This window comes from Populus trichocarpa, chromosome 7 (assembly GCF_000002775.5).
Source record: "Populus trichocarpa isolate Nisqually-1 chromosome 7, P.trichocarpa_v4.1, whole genome shotgun sequence".
NCBI lineage: Eukaryota > Viridiplantae > Streptophyta > Magnoliopsida > Malpighiales > Salicaceae > Populus > Populus trichocarpa.
The window spans coordinates 15,024,459-15,046,174 of NC_037291.2; the positions used below are offsets into that span (position 1 = coordinate 15,024,459).

General features: G+C 32.7%; 2 protein-coding genes across 8 annotated transcripts; one reads left to right on the forward strand and one right to left on the reverse strand.

Annotated features, from left to right (window-relative positions):
• Nucleotides 1–1,211: 1,211 nt before the first annotated feature.
• On the forward strand, nucleotides 1,212–6,369 carry LOC7459952 (mitogen-activated protein kinase homolog MMK1). The gene is made up of 6 exons (XM_002310362.4): nucleotides 1,212–1,607; nucleotides 1,961–2,090; nucleotides 2,850–2,987; nucleotides 3,446–3,778; nucleotides 4,181–4,361; nucleotides 5,907–6,369. The coding sequence occupies exons 1-6, from the start codon at nucleotides 1,366–1,368 to the stop codon at nucleotides 6,077–6,079; spliced, it is 1,197 nt and encodes a 398-aa protein (XP_002310398.2). The 5' UTR covers nucleotides 1,212–1,365; the 3' UTR covers nucleotides 6,080–6,369.
• Nucleotides 6,370–6,544: 175 nt separating this feature from the next.
• Nucleotides 6,545–9,539, reverse strand: LOC7459951 (uncharacterized). Of its 7 annotated transcripts, none has more exons than XM_024605470.2 (6): nucleotides 9,205–9,532; nucleotides 8,144–8,245; nucleotides 7,819–7,960; nucleotides 7,696–7,742; nucleotides 7,470–7,493; nucleotides 6,545–7,094 (listed from the first exon to the last, which is right to left on the reverse strand). In XM_024605470.2, exons 1-6 carry the CDS (start codon nucleotides 9,289–9,291, stop codon nucleotides 6,879–6,881), a joined length of 618 nt encoding a protein of 205 aa, XP_024461238.1. In that variant the 5' UTR covers nucleotides 9,292–9,532; the 3' UTR covers nucleotides 6,545–6,878. The 7 variants fall into 7 exon arrangements, 5 of the variants coding, with proteins under 5 accessions (XP_024461238.1, XP_006380274.1, XP_024461239.1 ...); XR_002982941.2 differs by having other exon boundaries at nucleotides 6,986–7,094; nucleotides 7,351–7,493; nucleotides 9,205–9,539; XR_002982942.2 differs by having other exon boundaries at nucleotides 6,986–7,094; nucleotides 7,351–7,498; nucleotides 9,205–9,538.
• Nucleotides 9,540–21,716: the final 12,177 nt, after the last annotated feature.

Genomic DNA, 21,716 nt, shown 5'->3' on the forward strand with positions numbered 1-21,716 from the left:
TATTCAAGAAAAATCCCAACTTAATTCAATTATTAGTTTCTTTACAGGCCAAAGTCTTAGCTTTACAACTCATATTTTAAATCCTTGACATAATAAAATAAATAAATAAATTAGCATTACTAAGTAAACAACGAGAAATGCTAATTTTATAGAATATTCTTCTTGAAAAATCCCATGTATTTTTTTTTAATAATATAGTTGAGATTTTTTTAGGAAACAATTTCTTTCCTGATGTGGATGCACCATGGTAAGGAATCAAGTCTATCTACAAACCAAGTTATCTATTTATGAGAAAGATTGGCTCTAAATTTATTTATTTATTTATTTATTTTCGCAGTTAAATGTGAAAAGAAAATATCTCTCTTTTATCTTTTGAAAAAGTTTTAAGTCAGCTAGCAGATGAAATTCTTTTCCACTTGGTTTTTAGAGATTTGAAACTAATTCCAATCTTCTTGTAAATTCTTATTGATGTAGACTTTCTCAGATTGCCTTGAAACTTTCTTGCCCTACCAATGGTCCACTCGAAGTAAAACACACGACTTTTCCAGCATGCCTAATATTAGCTACTCAATTATATATATATATATAAACAAATACTGAATAATTTTTTAAATAATTTAATTATATAAAATACTGAATAATCAAGTGAATTAAATACACTTGAAACAAATGTAATTTTCTCAATGATTTTTTTATAAACATTTCTGTCTATTCAAATATTTTTTATATGATTTTATTTTCTAATTAAAAAAAATGAATAGAGACTTATTGAAAGGAGGAGACACTAGTATTAATTAAACTACAATTTACTTGAATTTATGGTTTTTATTTTATTAACCTAACATCAAGCTTCCAACACAAATACTTGAGAGAAATATCCAACAATCATAATTTAAAAAAAAAAAATATCTTTAAAATTAGCTTTAGCTTTACGTATTATGATCATGCATAAACAAACGTGATTTTGTATTATATGGTAAGTTTTGACGTTTTTTATATTTATTAAGAAATTTAGTATTTATTGTAAAAATAGGGTTAAATATATTTAACAAAAAAGTATATAAATCAGCATTATCAAAGAGATAAATTTAATTTTTATTTGTTTTAAGTCAAGATAATTAAAAAAAAAAAGTAAAGAAAGAAAATCCAAGTCCCACACGTGCGAATTTCTCTGTTAATGTTAACATTAACAGAGACAGATAAACAAAAGCAAAGACAGCAACAAAAAGCAAAGTACACTTACCATTTCCTTCTCTCTCTAGATTTTTTTTATAATAAAAAGAAAGCATTTTTATTAGATCTGATTTTGATTTTGACCATAACAGAAACCCAAAAGACAGGCACTTTCAGCAACAAATTTCAGATATGGACGGTGGAGGTACGGCGGATACAGAGATGTCGGATGCCCCGGAACAAGAGCAGGCTCCACCACAACCTATGGGAGGAGGAGGAGGAGGAGGAGGTGGAGGGATGGAGAATATACCGGCAACGTTGAGTCATGGAGGGAGGTTTATACAATATAATATATTTGGAAATATATTTGAAGTTACTGCTAAGTATAAACCTCCTATTATGCCTATTGGTAAAGGGGCTTATGGCATCGTCTGGTAACTAATCTTTCTCTTTAAAGAAGATCCCACTTTGTTTTTTCATATATATTTGTGCTTTCTTGGTTTGGTTTTGGATAGGTTGAAGTTTTTGTTTATTAATTAATGGATAAAACCCACTTTTTTCCTTATAAAAGTTTTGTTTTTTTGCCGTGCTTTGAGGTGAAGTTAGGTTATATTATGCAAAATCTGTGTTTTTTGAGGTGCTTTTGTAATAATTTGTGGTTTTTAGTGTTTGTTTTTGGATAAATTTGAGGTGTTGTTTGTTTATGAATTGATTCTTTGTGGGTTCTTTTAAGGAATGAATTGGAGCTTTTGTTGATTCTGTGGTGGTGTTGTTGTTTGTTTGCTAGTTCGGCTTTGAATTCTGAGACAAATGAGCATGTGGCAATAAAGAAGATAGCAAATGCGTTTGATAATAAGATTGATGCAAAGAGGACACTTCGCGAGATCAAGTTGCTTCGCCACATGGATCATGAAAATGTCAGTGAGTAATTGATTAGTTTTATTGATGCTCGTTATGTTTCGCGCCAATGTGTTGTAGTTTTTAGGGTTTTTGATGAAATGATGAGAGTGAGAATTAGGTAAATTCGGTGACCAATCAATAAAAGTATCCAATTGATAATATGATTGAATTATTTTGCTTTGGTAGACATGAAGCCAGAGTGGATATTATTAGTCTAGCTTCCATTTAGAGACATTAGAGATTTCATCCCAAATAGAAACTGCGTGATGACAGTTATTATGATTATTGTATCACAATTAGTCATAGTTGGTAGCCCATTCATGGCACTTTTCTTTTAACTCGCATCTCAATGGTACTCCAATGAAAGTACATGACTGGATATTCTTAATTGGATTACTGAAAATGAAGTTAAGGCCATGACATAGGTTGAAGCTGGCAATGATTTAGTTAAGCAATTCTCATAGATTTAATCTAAAACTATCTGAGGTGGCATCAAATGGCTTTTAACCATTGGTCTGTAAAACATAGGGTTTTAAGCAGTTTCCATCCTTTCTGTACAACTGTCCTTTTGATTATGTCGTAACGCTGACTGCATCCAATCCATAAACCTGGAAACAAAACAAAGTTTGTTCCCTTTTGTCAAGATCTTGAATAAAAATCCTTGTTCGTCACTTAATTTGAAAAATATCTACAAAGGGAAGATTTTATGGGAGAAAGAGGTAAATGTTATGACTTTGATGATATTTTATGTTACATCACTTGTATTTGTCATGCAGGTTGTGGCAATCAGGGATATAATTCCTCCACCGCAGAGGGAATCGTTTAATGATGTTTATATTGCATATGAGCTAATGGACACTGACCTGCATCAGATCATTCGCTCCAATCAAGTATTATCAGAAGAGCACTGTCAGGTTAGTATTAAATATTTGCTTTGTTAGAGATAAGTACTGGAAGCAAAGGGAAGAAAACAACCCAAAGCTTTATGCTAGTTATCTGAATTTTCTCATCTCCTTGGTCTTAATATGGCTCCATCTAGGGCTACTATTATGGCTGATTGACAGCCCATTATGTATTTTTCTTTCACTCAATATTCCTTTTTAAGATAAATGATTTCTGTGGTCAGCATGGCCTTTTCATATTCTTTGACATATGAGAAAGGACCTGAGTTATATGAGGTCTAGTCAGCATTGAATTTCTATTGAGCCTTGCGTGACAAAAGGGTATAACGGTAGTTTGTTTGTTTGGATACAAACGTAATTTGGCAAGCTCAACTAAATACAACATCGGTATTTTTCCTTAATTTTTACTTTATCAAACTAAGTCAAAAACCTAAGGACCAAACATATTCTTCTATTTTTGTTTTGCGCAGTATTTCCTGTATCAGATACTCCGTGGATTGAAATATATACATTCTGCAAACGTCCTGCATAGAGATTTAAAACCTAGCAATCTCCTCCTGAATGCTAATTGTGACTTGAAGATATGTGATTTTGGTCTGGCTCGTGTCACCTCGGAAACTGATTTCATGACAGAATATGTTGTTACAAGATGGTATCGAGCACCAGAGCTGCTCTTGAACTCCTCAGATTACACTGCAGCTATTGATGTGTGGTCAGTGGGTTGTGTGTTCATGGAGCTGATGGATCGAAAGCCCCTATTTCCTGGCCGAGATCATGTGCATCAGCTTCGTTTGCTTATGGAGGTAAATTAATTGAAAAAGTTTTAGAATCACATCTGACTTGAATTTATTGATAATCCTTCAAATTTCATGCCTTCTATCCTTTTGAAAACAAGGGGGGCAATCTCCTCTTCTTCTTTTTTTTCACAATCTTGAAAAGAATTTGGTGTAAACCATAGTTCGGTAATCTTGACCTGAAAGTAAGTTATTTTGGCTGCATTTCTTAGATAGACACCTTTAAGTGGCCTTTAGTTATATCTCTCCGGTTCTTGATTATTATATGCCATTACAAATTTAGTCAAATGCGTGCAGAAACTAGTTAATATTACACATTTTCAAATAGGCATATGGATATATAGTATCCATGTGTCATCTTCTCAACACGAAGTTTTGCAATTTATGATTGATCATTTCTAATCCTTGCAGCTGATTGGCACCCCATCAGAGGCTGAGTTGGGTTTTTTGAATGAAAATGCAAAGAGATACATTCGGCAACTGCCACTTCATCGCCGTCAGTCATTCACTGAAAAGTTCCCAACTGTCCACCCGGCAGCTATTGATCTTATTGAAAAGATGTTAACTTTTGATCCCAGACAGAGAATTACTGGTGAGTTTGTTTCCTTGACCTTCAGTGTGTGTCAACACCATTGGAATTACTCGTGTTAATTTTTGTCTTATTTTTCTTGGTCTTTGGTCTGACACAAATGATTCGCATTGCTTAGTTGATATGTATTCTCTTAGGAGATTGGAAATGGGATCTTGTGGTGCTTTGATTGTTATTTATAGTCTTACACTGACTGTTTATTTAACAATTAATGTCATGAGTGACTTTGAGAATTAAAAACCCTAGTTTTACTTTCTAGCCTTTGCTTCAAATAAATTATAATTATTGGGAAATACAACCCTGCATCCGTTTGCACACCAGGCAATTTGAGTTCTCTTTGTTTTGACTGTAAAACTCAATGATACATGGTAGTCAATGGAACTCCAACCTGCAATGGTTTTATTACCAATTGGTGAAGCCTCTCTCCCCCTGCACCTTTGTTCCCTTAATTCAAAGTTTCTTTGTATCTGGCAGTAGTGTATAAGCCTGTATGGTTCATCTCACTTAGATAAGTGGCAAGTCATGGTATTGAGGCATGTAAATGGGTGGAGTGGGACTTGGGGGAGGGGAGGGGAGAAAATGTCATTGCATTATTATCTGCCAAAAACTGTAAATCTCAAAGATTTTCGTGCATTACTGCATTTGGGAGAGCAGAGATCCTTTTGTTGCTTGCAATTTTATAGGAACTAGAACATATTTTTGTGGCTTTGGATCTCAAATTGGGGGTACAGTTCTAGTTTCCGTTGGGGATTGTCAGTCTCCTGTCTAGGAAAGGAATGCTACCAGCATCCTTTGGGAAGTGGTCTAGGGCATGCGTCAACTTCACTTTTTGGATTGCCTTCTTGTTGCTAAAAATGCAACTATGCAAGTCGAAGTCTTCTGTGCAGCTATCAACTCACGCTGTGCTGACCTTTGAAAAACTGGAATTGGTTTGCTGACTTTCTTGCATGTGGGGTCGCTGATTCTATGTCACCGTTCCCCCCTGTTGAAATTCTGTGTGCACAAGTCTACAAATTATTCTTGGTCTTCAGAGAAGAAAAAAATAAACTGTGTGCCAACGTTCAGTTAGGAGAAATTTTAAAACATATAACAGATGTGATGTTTAGGTTAAGTGAATAAGAGATTCCTTTTCTGATGAGGTAAATATGCAATAATCTAGATATCACTTGGATTGATCATCCATACCAGCTGGAGCTTGACTCCAATTTAAACTGGTCTTTAATAGAATTACACTTATATTATTCAATGGCTGATAAATTCATGAGTAGATAATGGTAATAGATAAAAATCTAACAGGAGGCACATGGAGACATGTTCCCTTCTTTGTCTTTCTTATATCGAGTTAGTAACCAAACACTACTTAAATGCTCCTATAGCTTTTCCTTAACTGATTTTTTTTTTTTTTTGCTGAACATGATATTGTTACATGTTATGATATTACATTATTTTGATATCCTGCATACTATTTCTCGTCTTTCACATAAAATTGTTGTCTTAGATTTCTGAAATGCACTTCAAATAATATCCATTCCTCTTAATTTGTTGCAGTTGAGGAAGCACTTGCTCATCCATACCTAACATCGCTTCACGACATCAGTGATGAACCAATCTGCATGACCCCCTTCAGCTTTGACTTTGAGCAGCATGCACTGACTGAAGAACAGATGAAGGAACTTATTTATCGGGAAGCTCTTGCATTCAACCCTGAATACCAGAACTAGTGACAATGAGTCATTTAATCATTGTGACTGGTCAGCTTGATTTCCTTGATTTATATGTTTTCTAGTGATTTCTTTCATGGTGTAAATACGTTCCATCCAAAACCGGGTGGTTCCTGAATCGAATTATTTATTATGGACAGAATTCAGGGGAACAAAACAATTAAAATGGTGTTTGTGTCGGCTGTCGCAGTGTTGTTCTTTCTATTGAATTGAGCCTAACTTTTTTCCTGGCACTAACTTTCACATATGAAATATTATGCATCACTGGTTAGCGTGCCAGCTTCTAATTATCCCTGTCTTGCAATTCATGGACGATGCCCTATGATAGCCTTCGCATGGTGCAACCATTCACCATCCTTGTTATGTTTTCACTTCTCATGTTCATGTCAGTTAAAACAGAGAAGGGGAAAAGGAAAACTACAGGGTTCTTCGCGAGTCGAACAACCAGCAGGAACATCACAAGCATAAACTCAATGTGTTTACATTTATTACATCACTGCTCAATTTATATGATACATCTCACATACTTGATTAAGAGTGTATTATCATAATATTCTGAAAGAAAGTGTACTATCATAATATTCTGAAAAGAAATGTTGGGACTGAATTTTTAAGGAGAAAAATTTGGAATCAAATTAATAGCATTACAAGCTCAGTGACTTGAAAAGGAAGAAGCAATTGGATACATATTTGCTCAAAGCAAATTGCTGGAAAAATTGCTATAAAGAACAAGGCTATTGATATCCTCTTATAGGAAGAGACATCTGAGGGGTACCCTAGATAATCTTTGATCACGCCATCAGTTCTTCAAGCTTCCAAAGAATTTAGAAAGTGGCACAGGCCCAGCAGCCTCTTCATCATCAATACTGGAGTGCTTGGTTCTTGACTTGCGCTTCTTTTCCTTCGTTTTTCTAGACCTTGACTTTGATCTTTTTGATTCCCTCTCATCTTCACTACTTGAAGAATCCGAGGATGAACTGGAGGAGCTAGAATCATCGGATCTCCGCCTCGAATGCTGCAAGGTAATGCAAGATGATCAGGGTCCATTTCGAGTTTATATACCTAGGGAATGAGAAATTCATAGCAGTAGAGATGGAGGTAGGGAGGATAGTAATGATCAATCAGGAAGACTATACAGTAGACACTTGATAAAAGAACGCATGCATTTGGCAGCAGAGACAAGAAACAGAAACAAATTCATGCAACAGCAAGACAGGAAAACTAGCTACCCTCTACGAACAATAACCCAGAGAGAACTTCACAGGGCTAACCAGCCAAACTCTTCAATTTGGAACTTCTTTCCAGATGATGAATATCCAAAAATCCCTGAATGACAATTAGTCTACCAGGAGTCATGCTACCTTAATCAGATAACAAGATCTTATCTGACCATCAATGGCACGTGGAGGACCGCCTGTTCTGCATAAGGAGATATTATTCTAGGTGTATTTAGTTTCATTAAGAAAAAACTAGCCCAAAAAAGTAACATGGACTTTTCAATAAGATTGATAAAATCAAATTAGGCATCGTAGTTTTGAGTCACGTCAAATTGTAATATTCTAGAGTCTAGACAATGCATTCAATTAAAAAGTAAAACTATTAGAAAACTCAGGCACCTTTCTTTTTTTACTGCTGCGTTTCTTTGAATCTCTGTCCTTTCTATCTGCAAGAGCACATCTCAAATTTAGAAGAGGGGAAGAGGATTGTTACACAGGAAGAAGATACATCCATATACATACCCTTTTGATGACTAGATTTGCTACCAGAGTGATTCCGGCCATGAGCAAGTTTGCGTGCCCTTTCAGCATCCAATTGAGCTCGGTACTCCCTCATCATTCTATCCTTATCTGCTTCTAGTTCCCCCTTCCTCATTTCATCCTCCTAGTAAATACAGAGCACAAATTCAGCTTTCATAAAAAATCTAGAAATATTGAATCATCATTTAAAACTACATCAATATGTTTAAGCATGCATCAATCATGTTACAAACAAATATGATGCACAACTAATAGTTGCACAAACAGCAAGATAGTTGGGAGAGAAGATAGCATATCCACAGATTACCTTTTGCTTTTTCTTGTACTCTTCCCAGGTTACTGTGTGAGTTGTATTAAGGCTGGCCAAACGAGCAGCATGCCACTCTGGTGAATGAAAAGAACCATCCACCTGCGACTCGCCTCATCAGAAATGTTCCATGAAAATAAAAAATAGTAAAGAAGACGCATTCAAAATACAAAAACTACACTTAACTGCACACCCGTATCTCTTTATTTCTTTACACGCACACACAATTACAGCACCCAAAAAACTATAGAAGAAGAATTATTGCGCTTAATACTATAAACAAGCATGCACAACAGATACAGAAAAAAATGCCTAGTCATACTGTCATGCCTAGTTCTTTTTCTTCTTTTTTTGACATATAAGCGTTAATGACATATTCCCAACAGTTAGGATGGCCTATCTCTAAGAAATCAAAGTCTAAGGATCATCCTTGAAAAGGTCTTATAACAATGCAAGTTAAAATATTTTACAAGGAAACAAAAATTGTTTAAGAAGTAAACAGAACCACAATTCAACAAGCAAAAAGCAACCTGTATGGCACACTAGCATCACATCAGAGCAGCTCAAGGCTATACAGCAACAAGATAAGCTTCAAGGAACATTATACACCATCCTAAGTACAATGGCGAAAACACACTTTTACTCTTAACCACCCACCAGGATGATAAAATAGTTGAAGGAGCTTACAATTAGTGTTTGCCAAATCAATTAACTACCACTCAAATCCCAAAAAGAATATACAATTAAATAAACTAACCTAGATGCTTACAAAACTCATATTCTTAGTTGCCCCAAAGCATCCAACTTTCCCGGCATCTTATGAATATCAATAAGCCAATAATCATGCTCACAAATCCACAATAGAAAATCAACAATAGAAACAGTAATGTTAATCCATTGGCAAAAATTATTCAATAAACACTAAAGATTATGCAAAGCAACAAAAATCAAAGCAAAGAACAAAACTTTAACACAAAAATTACAAGGCAACAGGCAATATAATAATAAAATACAGAAAATTGAAGATGGGAATTTAAAGAATAGTATGAAACGGGACAAACCATGCCATCTTCAATCTCTTCAGGACCACCAGAGCTGGAGCCAAGCCTGGCTCTTTGCATAGCTTTGTAAGCTTGATTTTTACCCATTTTGAGAAATCTAAGAGAAACCCAGATGAGAAAACAAGGGGAATTGCAAGAAAGATTGAGTTTTTAAGAAAAAATTGTGACCCAGAAAGAGAATCAAGAGGAATTTTGGAGAGAGATTAGGGTATTATTAACGGTCCAGAACCCATGAGAGAGAGGGAGGGAGGGAGGGAGGATGTGGGGGTGTTTGGTTTAAGTTAATAGATGTGCGGGTTGTCGTTGTGAAAAGGCCCTTAGGTTTTATAATATAGCCGGAAACACTTAGGGTTATTGCTGGTATAATATAGCCGGAAACACTTGGTTTCGTTTGTTTCGGTGGGAATGCCGTGTGGCTTGTATTTTGCACGAGAATTCTCAATTAAAATCTTAGTTATCAAAAAATTATACTTCATAAAATCTCTTACAGTTTTTTTTTTTAATTCATAACCACAAAAACTGTCATAATTTCAAATATATATTTTATATGATAATGAATTTATTCCTCATGTTATTATTATATTATTAGGTTCCAATTATGAAAAGATTGGAAGTAAGATTTTCTCTTTTTACAGTGATTTTTTTATAATAAATAATATCTGTTTATTAATTTATGTTTCAATTTATATTAATTCAATCTTGAAATATATTTTTTAATATTAATTAGTTTATTTTCAGCTTGAATAAAAAAATTAAACATAAAAAATAATATTTAGATTGTCAAAAGAATTTTAACATTATTATAAAACTTAGTATAATGACTTAAATTTAAAAAATCTTAACCCAACTACTTTGTTAATTTAAATTTTAAATTAAATTATATAAGAGTTAATTTATATAATTTTATTTATTAGATAGGTCTTAAAAAAAAAACAAAGGATAAGATTAAATAAAAATTTTATATTAAAAAATCCCATCCAGCAGTACTACCAGCTTTTACACCATATGCTATCAAGAAATGAAGAAATCTCGCATTTGTGCGTGTTACCTTTTATAATTTCCTCTTATGTATTACACGTTTATTTCCAGAATCAACTGATTCTAACAACTTCTACACGAGTTCTACACCAAATGATCCTTGTAACTATTTAACAATGAACCCTAATTATCCATAAGTCATAAGTCCAGCTGTAACAATCCAACCGTAACAATTTGCGATGCCTATGAAGTTTCCAAAACAGTCTTCAGGTATCGGTAGTGTTGTCCTCGATCCCACGCAAGTTAACTGCAAATCTCGAGATGGATGGCCTCAAATGGCCATTCCTAGCTTCAGCCACCTTCATGAGAGTATTCCATGTCAGTGCTACAACGACTTCCACTCGTGTCGGTTGGCGTTTCAGCAGCTCCGAACCACCAAGACTAGCATTGACAACGGCTGCTTTCAGCTTTGATGTTGCTGCGCCTTCAAAAACAAACCTTTTAACCAGAGCCTTGTGATTAGCTTTTAATATCTCGTGGTGGAATATTTATAGGATTAGTCATATCTCTTGCAGGAAAGATGGAGCCCTGTTGAAAATTCGGGCAATACTCTACTTTATCAATCCCGATTCGGCAAGCACCAGCGAAAGCATTAATAAATGCAAACGCCGAGAATGCATCAAGGATCCTGTGAGGAACACCTACACCAATGGCTAGTCCACCACATTCAAACATGTTGAATTGGACAGTGACCAAAGGGGTGTCATCAGTTGATTTAGCAGCTCAATTTCATGCTGATCTACTCTCTCAAGAAGCTCAGAGAGGCTTCTGTTTACATGGACTTCCAAATATTCAGCTCCCTTTTCATTACAATCAATTGAAGCACCATCTTTTATGTATCTGCCTGCTAATGGATAGAAAAGGGTTAAGACTTCTGATAGCGATTGTGGCAACTGTTTGCTTCTTTCTTCATTAATGTTGACATGGCCATGTTCTTGATCAGCTTCGGCTGGATAGAAGAAGATACGGGGCACGTTCAATGATGGAGCAATTTGTGATATGGGTGATTTCTGAAGAAGCTCTTGATTTTTATAGAAGTTGTTTTTTCTGTACGTAAACAAAACAAGACATTTAATACAATCTCCCTCGCATTACGTTCATGTTGTTTTTTCAATTCTCCTGAGCTTCATATTAAAGAAACCTGATTACTGTAGAGAATGTAATCACGTAATGATCGCAGGCACAGAATTTGTATAGCTTTTGCTGCTGTCTGCGAATTCTCAAGGATATTTTTTTAAAATTAGCACAGTTTTTTTCTAAATCTTGGCGGAATAATATTATTTGAGAAAGATTTACTGAAATAGTATATTTTCATCTTGTTGTATTTTAGAAGCGCCATATTTATTAAATGTTATTATTTCTAAGCGCGACAAGATAATTGTCGGGCTTTAGAATAGAAATGTTGGTTTTTTAAGCGTGACACGGTGAAATTCTAATTATCTGGCTCAACTAGTTAGATTCAATTTTGTTAATTAGTTGATCATTTCAGACAAAAACCATAATTTAATGAATTTTTTCTTTCAAATGTTGTATGAATTAAAATATACATATTTATTCAACTTGCAGACTAAAAATTAAACTCCAATTAAAATTTTAAAAAGTTGTTATTCACATTGTAGTTGTTCTCTATTTTTCAATATCAATGATGTAGTCGGGCTTGCGATAACGAGTGATTTTAAACAGTCAGGTATGAATTTGTCATAACTAAATGAGGATTTGCTCCAAACATATTACGTGGATGGTCTAACAGATATATTTATGAACCAGTGGAACAGGTTTAGATTCAAGAGGAGGTCTAGTCGTGCCAGACCAAAATAACAGTTTGAAAGGGCCATAATTTTTTATCCAATTGTTGGATTGCGCTCAAATTTTTAGAAGAGCTTTTGGAGGTTGTTTTCTCTATAGTAGTCACTGCATCGCTACTATTTTAGTAGTTTTAAGATTTTTCTTATTATTTTTAGAACCAATCAACCAATTTCACTGACCATTATGAATTGGTCAACCGGTTAAATTAGATAGTTGGAGTTTTACATTGTAGCGCTTCAGAAGCGTGATAAGGTGAAAGTATATTATTTCATCAAAACTTTTTGCTCTAATGTTAATTCGCCAATTGTTTTGATTTTATGTGCTAATTTTCCAATTTGTCTAATTCTGAAGCTGATACAATTAAAAAAACACGAAGCTGATACAATTTGTTTATGATCACCATCATGTATTTTTAGGCAGATCACCCCAGACAGAAACTAAATGGAAGGCCTTAAATGGCCACTTTAGACACCTTGTTGAGAGCATTCCATACTAGTCCTATCACGATCTCCACTCGTGTCAGTTGGCGTTTCAGCAATTCTGAACCACCAAGACCAGCACTGACTGCTGCTTTCAGCTTTGATATTGCTGCACCACTAAAAACATACTTTTTCATCAGAACCTTTCTAGGTTTAAGTTGGATCTCTTGAGCTGGAACTCTAGGAGTAAAACCAGTCATGTATCTTGGCCGCAGATGTAGGCCAGTTGGGAAATTCGGACGATATGCTACTTTATCAACCCCCATTCGGCACGCAGTAGCAAAAGCATTAATAAAAGCTAGCTAATGCCGAGAATCCATCAAGTGTCCTATGAGAAACACCGATACCAATGGCGACTCCACCACATTCAAACATGTCGAGTTGGACAGTTACCAATGCTGTCTCGTCCGACTCGAACGGAAGATGGACCTGTTGATTGAGGAGCTCGGTTTCCTGCAGGTGCTCTACCCTCTCAAGAAATTGAGAGAGGCAGCTGTTTACTTGGACTTCCAAATATTCTCCTCCCTTGCCATTACAGTGGATCGAAGCATCATCTTTTAGGCACCTGCCTCCAAGTGGATAGAAAAGGGTTGAGATTTCGGATAGCGATTTCTGCAACTGTTTGCTTTTTTATTCAATATTATTGTTGACACCATGTTCTTCACCTTCTCAAGCTAGATAGAATTGAAGGCTTTCCAATCCCAATGATCCATGTATGTATAGGATAGGATCACATCGTGGGTTCAGCGGAAAAATATAATACTATCTTGTTGATTCTAGTTTGGTGCAATGAAATTTCTGAACCTGCAAAAACATTGTCTTTTGATTCTCTTTTGTAGCATTTAATTATTGTTCTTGGACAAGACGATGGAGATAAAATTAACATGTCTTCCAGCAGGAATGCAGGAAAATTAATATAGCTTATATGATTTGAATTCATCCGCTTATTGGACCACAAACCACACAGTCCAAACCTGCCTTGAGAAAGGCAGAGACTGTCCATTGCCCATCGGAACGTGGGCTTTAGCCTATCCTCTCATGAACCCCGTCAGCCTAAGTGATGTTTTGCTTTTTATTTTTAATTTAAAAAAAAACATTATATTAATATTTTTATATATATTTCTAGATGGTTTTAATGTATTAATGTTAAAAATTAAATTAAAAATTCTAAAATAAAATTATTTTTTTTCTCTTATAAGTCAAGGACTCATCACGCACAGCATCAATATTGTCTGGCTTCACCTCTTTAATCACCTCTGGAATTCCTTGAACTTCAAAGTTCAAATATAGGTGAAGTGACTTTCACATGCAATTAGATTACATATTTGAACAAATTGGGCAAGGCTGATTTGCTCGTAAATAATGAATTACTCCGATAATTAATATGTCAAATAATTAATTAGTGATCTATTTATGTAGCAAACTAATTATGAATGCACTAATTAGTGGGACATTGCAGGATTCCAATCAGCTCTAAGCACTCAAAAAAAGTCATCATGGAGGGAATATTGGAGAGATTAATTACAAGATACCCATTTAATTTCATTTTAAGAATCTTTGTCTGGATTTGGGGCCCCATGCCACTTATTGTCGATGGCCAATGTGATTTCATTTAATCATTTTTGGAGCTTGGAATATATTTGAACTTGAATGCAATAATTTGCATCGCTGAAAAGTTATAACTTATAGTATTCCATGAAAAGTCGAAGTTTATGTTCATAATAATTTGTTCAGTAATTAGTAGAATGATATCATACTACAAGTGATTTCAGTTTTATGGGGGAAAAGGTTTAGCTCGTGCATGAGAGAAGCAAGTAGGGTTCTTGATAGAAAATAAACCCTATAAATATAAATTCTTACAAGATAAGTATTCCATGAAAAGTCGAAGTTTATGTTCATAATAATTTGTTCAGTAATTAGTAGAATGATATCATACTACAAGTGATTTCAGTTTTATGGGGGAAAAGGTTTAGCTCGTGCATGAGAGAAGCAAGTAGGGTTCTTGATAGAAAATAAACCCTATAAATATAAATTCTTACAAGATAATTTAGCAAATCCAATAACATGGGGTAGTGGTGATTATTTTCAGTTCGGTTCAGTTTTTATCCAAAAAATATAACAAAATCGGTTTTAAAAAAAAACTAAAACCTATTCAAATCGACCGTTTTTGGTTCGGTTCGGTTATTTTAGAGCAAAAATCAGTTTTTTCTGGTTTTGCTCGGGTTTTTTCTGGTTTTGCTTGGTTTTTTTTCGATTTGAGTTTAATTCGATTTTTTCGGTTTCAGGTATATAAAACTAAAACCAAACTTGTCGGTTTTTTTAAAAATTCTAATCGGTTTAATTGGTTTTGTTTTACGGTTCGATTTTTTTAATTATTTTATTTTTTAATTTTCTTAATTTAATTATTTTTTTGATTTTTTCTCACCCATAGCATGGGCATCGGAGTCATTGCATCGTGAAAGAGAATTTTGGAGCCGCATTGTCAAAACAAAATGATATTTTTAACCAAAAACAAATAAAAAAATACTGTTGAAAATTACACTTGTGTTTCGTGATAGAAAAATAATATTTTAGAAATACGAGGAACTTATATATATATATATATATATAAAACATTCTTGAAGAAATAATGGTCTGTGCTCTACTTCACAGTTTCCAAAAAAAATAAATTAAGTAGGCGAAGTGAAGGACCCACAACAATGTAACAAAGGTTAAACTTCATGAATAATTAATTGTTTGAATTTGTGTTTTACAATTTAAAAGTAAGCCATCATTGATTCTTGCCTCGTGGCCATGGCATCGCCATTTGGAAATGTTTTTTTTTTTTTTGGAGAATCATATGATATATACAGAGCAGGCTTAAAATAAAAGCTACTTGATGAATGACTCAAAATCTCCATTTAATAAAAGAACATAAGAACTTTATGGAATAAAAATTGTCTTCACTTAATAAAAAAATTTAAATAAAAAATGAAGATTATCCAAAATTCCACATGTTATATATACATAAAAAATAAAAAAATATATATTTATTAAATATTTTAAAAAACTTCATTTATAGTTTTGCTAAGGCATCATTCAATATAAAAAGATGTTTGTTTACGCGATGGCTTTTGCAAGGCTGTTTGGTTCTGCGGTTGAACCTGCTTTTCACTGAATTTCAAATTTTTTTTTTTTTTGTTAAAATTGAGTGCGGTTTGTACTTTTTGGATCGTTTTGATGTGCTGATGTCAAAAATGATTTTTAAAAAATGAAAAAACATCATTGACATGTATTTCGGCACGAAAAGCTATTTAAAGCTCACCGTGTAAACATTATATTTGTTAACAATAAAATGCAACTAGCTTTTAATGTGGGATCCATATATATTTTTGTTGAAACGCCGGTTTCTGAGAAATAGCTGAAAGCTGCTTTTCACGTCTGCCAACCTGCATAATTCACCTAATTTCACTTAACACTGTTCATGTGAACAGTGTCATGATTATAACTACTTATATTAAAAAAATTATTTTTTTAAAATTATATTTTACTCGAAAAATTAGTGTTTAATATTATTTAATAACACTACATAAATTAGAAGAACATCGCATGATGACCTAACATTTTGTGGAATTTGATCGCAATTTCAATTTTGCTTCTAATGATATTTTACCTGATTTTGTTGCACACTCAAAAAACCATGGAAACTATAGTCTTTATAAGATGAATTTCATACATAATGAAATTATAGATAAGTTAATGGAATAATAAAAAATATTTGATATAAAATATTATTTATTTAATGATGTAATAATGGTAGTTAAATCTACAATATTTAAATTAAAAACCATCAATATTAACATATATCTTTTTTAATTATTTTATAACCTCAATTTGAAAAGCATGTTTAACCAAACACATTAAATTACTTTTTACTCAACCTCAATTTCAACCACAGTTTTAACCAAACATATATAAATATCAAACCAACCTCAACGAAAAGTACTTTTTATAAAACAATTTTTTTAAAACCACAACCACAAAAGCTATCAGAACTAGCTATATGCTTTTACGGCCATAATGATTGAGTTTGTGATAGACTTCTTTTGAATTAAACCACTTGATGGTGTTAATTTTTAGAAGATATTTTTTTATCAAAATTAAAATTTAAAGTAATGAAATTATATTTTTTTTTTGTTAAAAAAGGATTCATTAGTTAATATACTATAACAATTATAATTTGACTAGCATATTGGTCCGTGCTCCGTAGTGAATCAATAACAAAAAAAAATCAAATGTAAAAAAATCTGTATATGAATGAATTAATTTTTAGAAAATAACATTTCATTGTTCCTTTCTATGAATTTGGATATATTCACGAGCTGGTTGTTAAATATATTTTAAAGTATTATTTGTTTGAAAAAAATATCAAATTAATATTTTTTAAAATGTTTTTTATTATTTTGATTATTGTGTCTGGCGGTCAAGCCAGACCCCAGATACTTAGATCCGGCAAACAATCCAGATCTAACAACTTTTGATATAAAAAACAGAAAATACCACGCTCTTATGATATTATAGTATCATTCATAGTGTTTATAATATGGTCTACAGTAAAATAAATTTATATACACAGTTTGTACATTTTTTTTTCCTACACGTTTTAAAGAATACGATGATGTGAACTCTTTGTTTTTTTGGGTAGGGGTATCATGAAAGAAACTAGTTTTAATATTCTCTTGTATAGTATTATAAAAAAGGGTGGCCAGCTAGTTGAAACCAATATGAAAAATCTCGCAGGCTAATTCTTGTTTATTGACTTCCACCACCTCCTATTTTATGGAATAAGAAGGTTTTAATTGTTATTGATACGTGAGATTATAGTATTTTATGTCCGTGGCTTTTTTTATATTGATCGTAATCATATTTATCTTTTCTTTCTCATTCCTTTTCTATCAATTTTCATATCGAAATAACAAATATTTTTTAATCTTTTTTATATTTCTTTATTTTCTTCCAAGTTTTAATTTTTTCATAATAAAGACTCCATCCCACGATGCATTTTTTTCACATGTGATATAATATAATTAGTTAATAATAAAGTTAATTACATATTGATAAATATATTAAAAGCGTATGTGTGATTTTGAAACCTCCTAGCACCCACAAGGGAAGAGGCCATCGGCTGCTCTTTCCTTCTCATTTCATTCGGTGAATTAGACCCCACAAGTCTTGAATAAAGAGAGACAAATCCCAAAATAAAATGGCACCACTTGCTAGATATTGTCCTTTGCTTTCCTTAAATTCCAATATAAAAAAAACCTACCTTTCTCTCTTTTCAGTAAAAGAAAAGCAAAAAATAATAATAATCAAAAGATCACCCTCCATTAAAAAAGGGGGCATAAAATCTAGTGCGTGGAATTTTAGCTCTTTTTTGGGATGTTTTGACCCGCTTTTCAATTGGAGTTTTTAGGAATTTTGAAAAAAACAATTCTTTATTTTTTTTCATTTTTAAATTATTTTAATATTAAAAAAAATTATAAAAAAAATATTATATTAATATATTTTTAAATAAAAAAAAATTTGAGAAACAACTTTACATTCTTTTTCACTTTTTGTTCACTTAAAAAATTATAGCTAGGAATAAAAGGTAATTTAACAAAGGAAGGAATGTACTCCTTCTACAAGACATCTATGGATTGTTTTTGCTTGTTCAATCATTATTCTCTGCTGACTGTAACTTTGATGGGTGACTGCTAACAGCTGGTGAAATAGAGAGTCACGAGGCCCTAAAAATGGACAGGTGTCGTTTAAAAGTGTCCTAGGTTTGCGTGAATCACGGGTTTACCATGCTACTCGTGTCACTCTTGTCGTTTTATTTTTTGTATGGCTGCATTTCATAACCATGATACGGACGTTAATTTCCATTTTTCACCGGCATTGAAACGACATCGTTTACACCTCAACACACCACTTCTTTTTAATAATAATACTAGTACTCCATAATTTCTAATAAATACTTTTAAATTATATAGCTTAAACCTTGGTCAATTTATCGGATAGAATGAAATTCCAATAAAGCTGAGTAGTTTATCAAATAGGTTAGAGTAATGTTTCTACCTTCGCTCTCAGAAATCAAGTCTCAAATCGAGGTATAAAAAAAAAAAACTCCACGAATTCTATAATATATATATAAATTGTTTCTTACTAGACTATACTAAAAAGATGATATAGTTTCAATACTTTAAAGATTGTCCAAAACTAACCCTAATTTTTTTATATATAAAAAATAAAAATAAAGAATTAAATGTTGGACGTGTTAGCAAGTACGTACCCTTCAAGTTCGAGTTAGGGCGTGCACTACTTGTAAGAGCCTGGGACAGCCGGGGTTTTACTCGCTTACCTGGACCCATAAAATATGTTTTTGGGAGGTGGGATTTCCTCGAATTCAAAAAAAAAAAAAAGTACGTACCCTTCATGGCCTGCATCATATATAATGTCCAGTTCCTGGCTTTGGAGTTCTAGGTTGTGTTTCCAACTTGGTAATCGTCTCAGGAGAGTAAGTGTCAGCTATGCCATAATTGAGTGATAAAAATCTTGATTTTCCTAAAATCAAGATTTTTATTCTACAAGCTACCATCTTGATCTTTTTCATCCAAATTGTTAGAAAATGAAATTCCAAATTGTTCCTCCTTAACCCTAAAAAATTACTTCAGGGATTTATTTTGCACTGACAACTTAGCAAAAGATGGTTCTCATTTAACAGAATGCTTGGTTTATATAGTCATTGATTGATTTAATTTGTTTATTTTGTATTTATTTTTTCATGGTATTTTTATATTGAACATGGTTGGTCATTAAAAAAGAGAGTAATATCAAATTTTAAAAATTTAAATAAATTACACGTAAGACATTAAATTAACGGGGCCTATCATAATTGGATTCATATCAAGATAGTTAAATTAACATGAGATCAAATTAACAGTTAAATTCTACAAAAATAATGAGTACCCGTGTTTATTATTAATTAATTAAAGTTTATTCCTGTTACTGTTTTTTTCTTTATACTCAACATCACTTTCTCAGAATATTGGATAATCAACTCATCAATAAATGATTTCCACTTCACCCCTGGCAGGAGCAAACGTGACTTGCAAAATAATCACACTTCTTTTGTAGTTATTGATTAATTAATTAATTAATTATACAAACTACTGCAAATAAGAAAGAGGAAGGCAACACCATAGCTACCATGTACATGATTGAATTGAATTTTCAATACATAATTTAGAGTTGCAGCGTATTCTCCCACCGATATTGATCTTAATGTGCTAACTGCCTGAATAATCTATGCTTGTTGCAAGAATTTCTTGTCACAAAGCAATCATTTTATGAAAAAAATAATTCATGTCATTAAATCAGTTCAAATGTAACCTCCTACTGGAAAGATTTGGAAAAAAACATGTTATTTGAATCCATTTGTTGGGTGCTCCTTTTCTTTCAAATCATTTATTAAGAGTTCGTTATATTTTTTCTTTGTTAAAATATATTGTGAATAATTGTTATATAAAATAACATCTATTTAGTATATTTAATTAACACTCTCTAAAAATATATATATCAATGGTTTTTATTTATTTTTTAATTCAATTCAATAATAAATTCAGAATTTAATAAATATAATTTAATAATATCTAATTGGTGTCGTAAAAACACTCATTAACTTTTACCTAACTTACCATCATTAAAAATTTAACCACTAAAATTACTCTTTTATTTTATTTTATTTGTTTGATAACACGTTAGATAATTTGAATCAAAGTCTACTAGCTAGTGTGATATAATTACAACTAGTACAAGTAGAGGTGTTTAAAAAAATCAATCAACCAATTCAACCGAAAAAATCAAGAAAAATTAACTGAAAAAACTAAACCGATAAAAAAAATCAAATAAATCAATTAAAAAATAAAAAAACCACCCGATCTAGTTCAGTTCCAGTTTAAAAAAGCGTAAACCGATTGAACCAAACCAAACCGAACCAGTATAAAAAAAGCTATAAAAAGAACCATTCCTAACCCTAAATCACTTTACCCATTTCCAACCGCCACCCCCCCTCTCCCTTCCAAGCCTTCCCTTTCAGCCCTTCCCCTTTCCATTGCTGGTTGTTTTTCTTGAATTTATAAGTGGTTGTTGTAATTAATAGCTCAGATTGATATTTGACGTCAAATTTTTATTTGATTTAGCTCAGTGATGAAGATTAGCTTATTCAAATACCACAGTCTGGTTTTTCTAGTTTTTATGCTAAAAGACCGACCCAAACAAAACTGGTTCGGTTTGAACCGGTTCTCGGTTCGGTCCAGGTAATATCAATAAGAAATAATATTTTCCGGTTCGGTTGAATTTTTGGGTTAAAACCGGACCGTGAACACCCCTAAGTACAAGCATCTTGGTCTTTTGGTAATATAATAATAGTTACTTTTTAAAATATTTTTTATTTAAAAATAAATTAAAATAATATTTTTTTTATTTTTAACATTGATATGAAAATGTAAGAAAAATAATTTGAAATAAAGACAATTTTTTTTTAATTTTTCTTAAAAACACTTTTGAAACTTATAAATAAATTGACTCTTTATCCATTAAATTATAGCCTATGTGCTTTAAACTATGATTGAAATAAAAAAAAGAATTTTTTTTTCATTCTAGCTACAGCTTCAACTATGATATTACTACCAAAACCATGCCCGTTTGGCTCAGCATTTGTGACAATATTTTTATTTAACAGTTATAACATATCATTTGGTTACAAAACGAGTCGCAATTTTCATGCATGGACCCCACCATTATCTACATTCAAAACTCAGTTTTGTCAAAGCAGAAACTACATGCTTTTCATATCCTGTTTATTGCAATTGTGTTTATAAACACCATATAAAATCGTTCTCCTCTTCCTTCCTTGACCAGTGCTTCGAGTATGGGTGGATGTTGTCTAGGTGAGAAAACCATGAGGGTTGTTCTTACCTGGGCTTGCCGCTGCTGTAGGCGTTGAGGGAGACAGCTGGGTCGGTCTACTGAAACCATTTTCCTTTTGTTCAACCACGAGGGTTGTTCTTAACAGTTTTCCTTTTGTTCTTCTCCTAGTATTCCTAACTATTGCTGCACTTGAAGATAATGATGACGATGATGGAGGGCTGGCCTATTGAAATCATT

What these genes read in the sequence shown, in the direction of transcription:
- LOC7459951 (XM_024605470.2), bottom strand. Translation starts at nt 9,291, where the DNA reads ATGGGTAAAAATCAAGCTTACAAAGCTATGCAAAGAGCCAGGCTTGGC. An exon ending in CAAATCTAGTCATCAAAAGG is followed by an intron (nt 7,743 to 7,818) that starts GTATGTATATGG and finishes GTGCTCTTGCAG; the next exon opens with ATAGAAAGGACAGAGATTCA. An exon ending in TCCTCCACGTGCCATTGATG is followed by an intron (nt 7,095 to 7,469) that starts GTCAGATAAGAT and finishes ATTACCTTGCAG; the next exon opens with CATTCGAGGCGGAGATCCGA.
- LOC7459952 (XM_002310362.4), top strand. Translation starts at nt 1,366, where the DNA reads ATGGACGGTGGAGGTACGGCGGATACAGAGATGTCGGATGCCCCGGAA. An exon ending in GGGGCTTATGGCATCGTCTG is followed by an intron (nt 1,608 to 1,960) that starts GTAACTAATCTT and finishes TTTGTTTGCTAG; the next exon opens with TTCGGCTTTGAATTCTGAGA. An exon ending in GCCACATGGATCATGAAAAT is followed by an intron (nt 2,091 to 2,849) that starts GTCAGTGAGTAA and finishes TTTGTCATGCAG; the next exon opens with GTTGTGGCAATCAGGGATAT.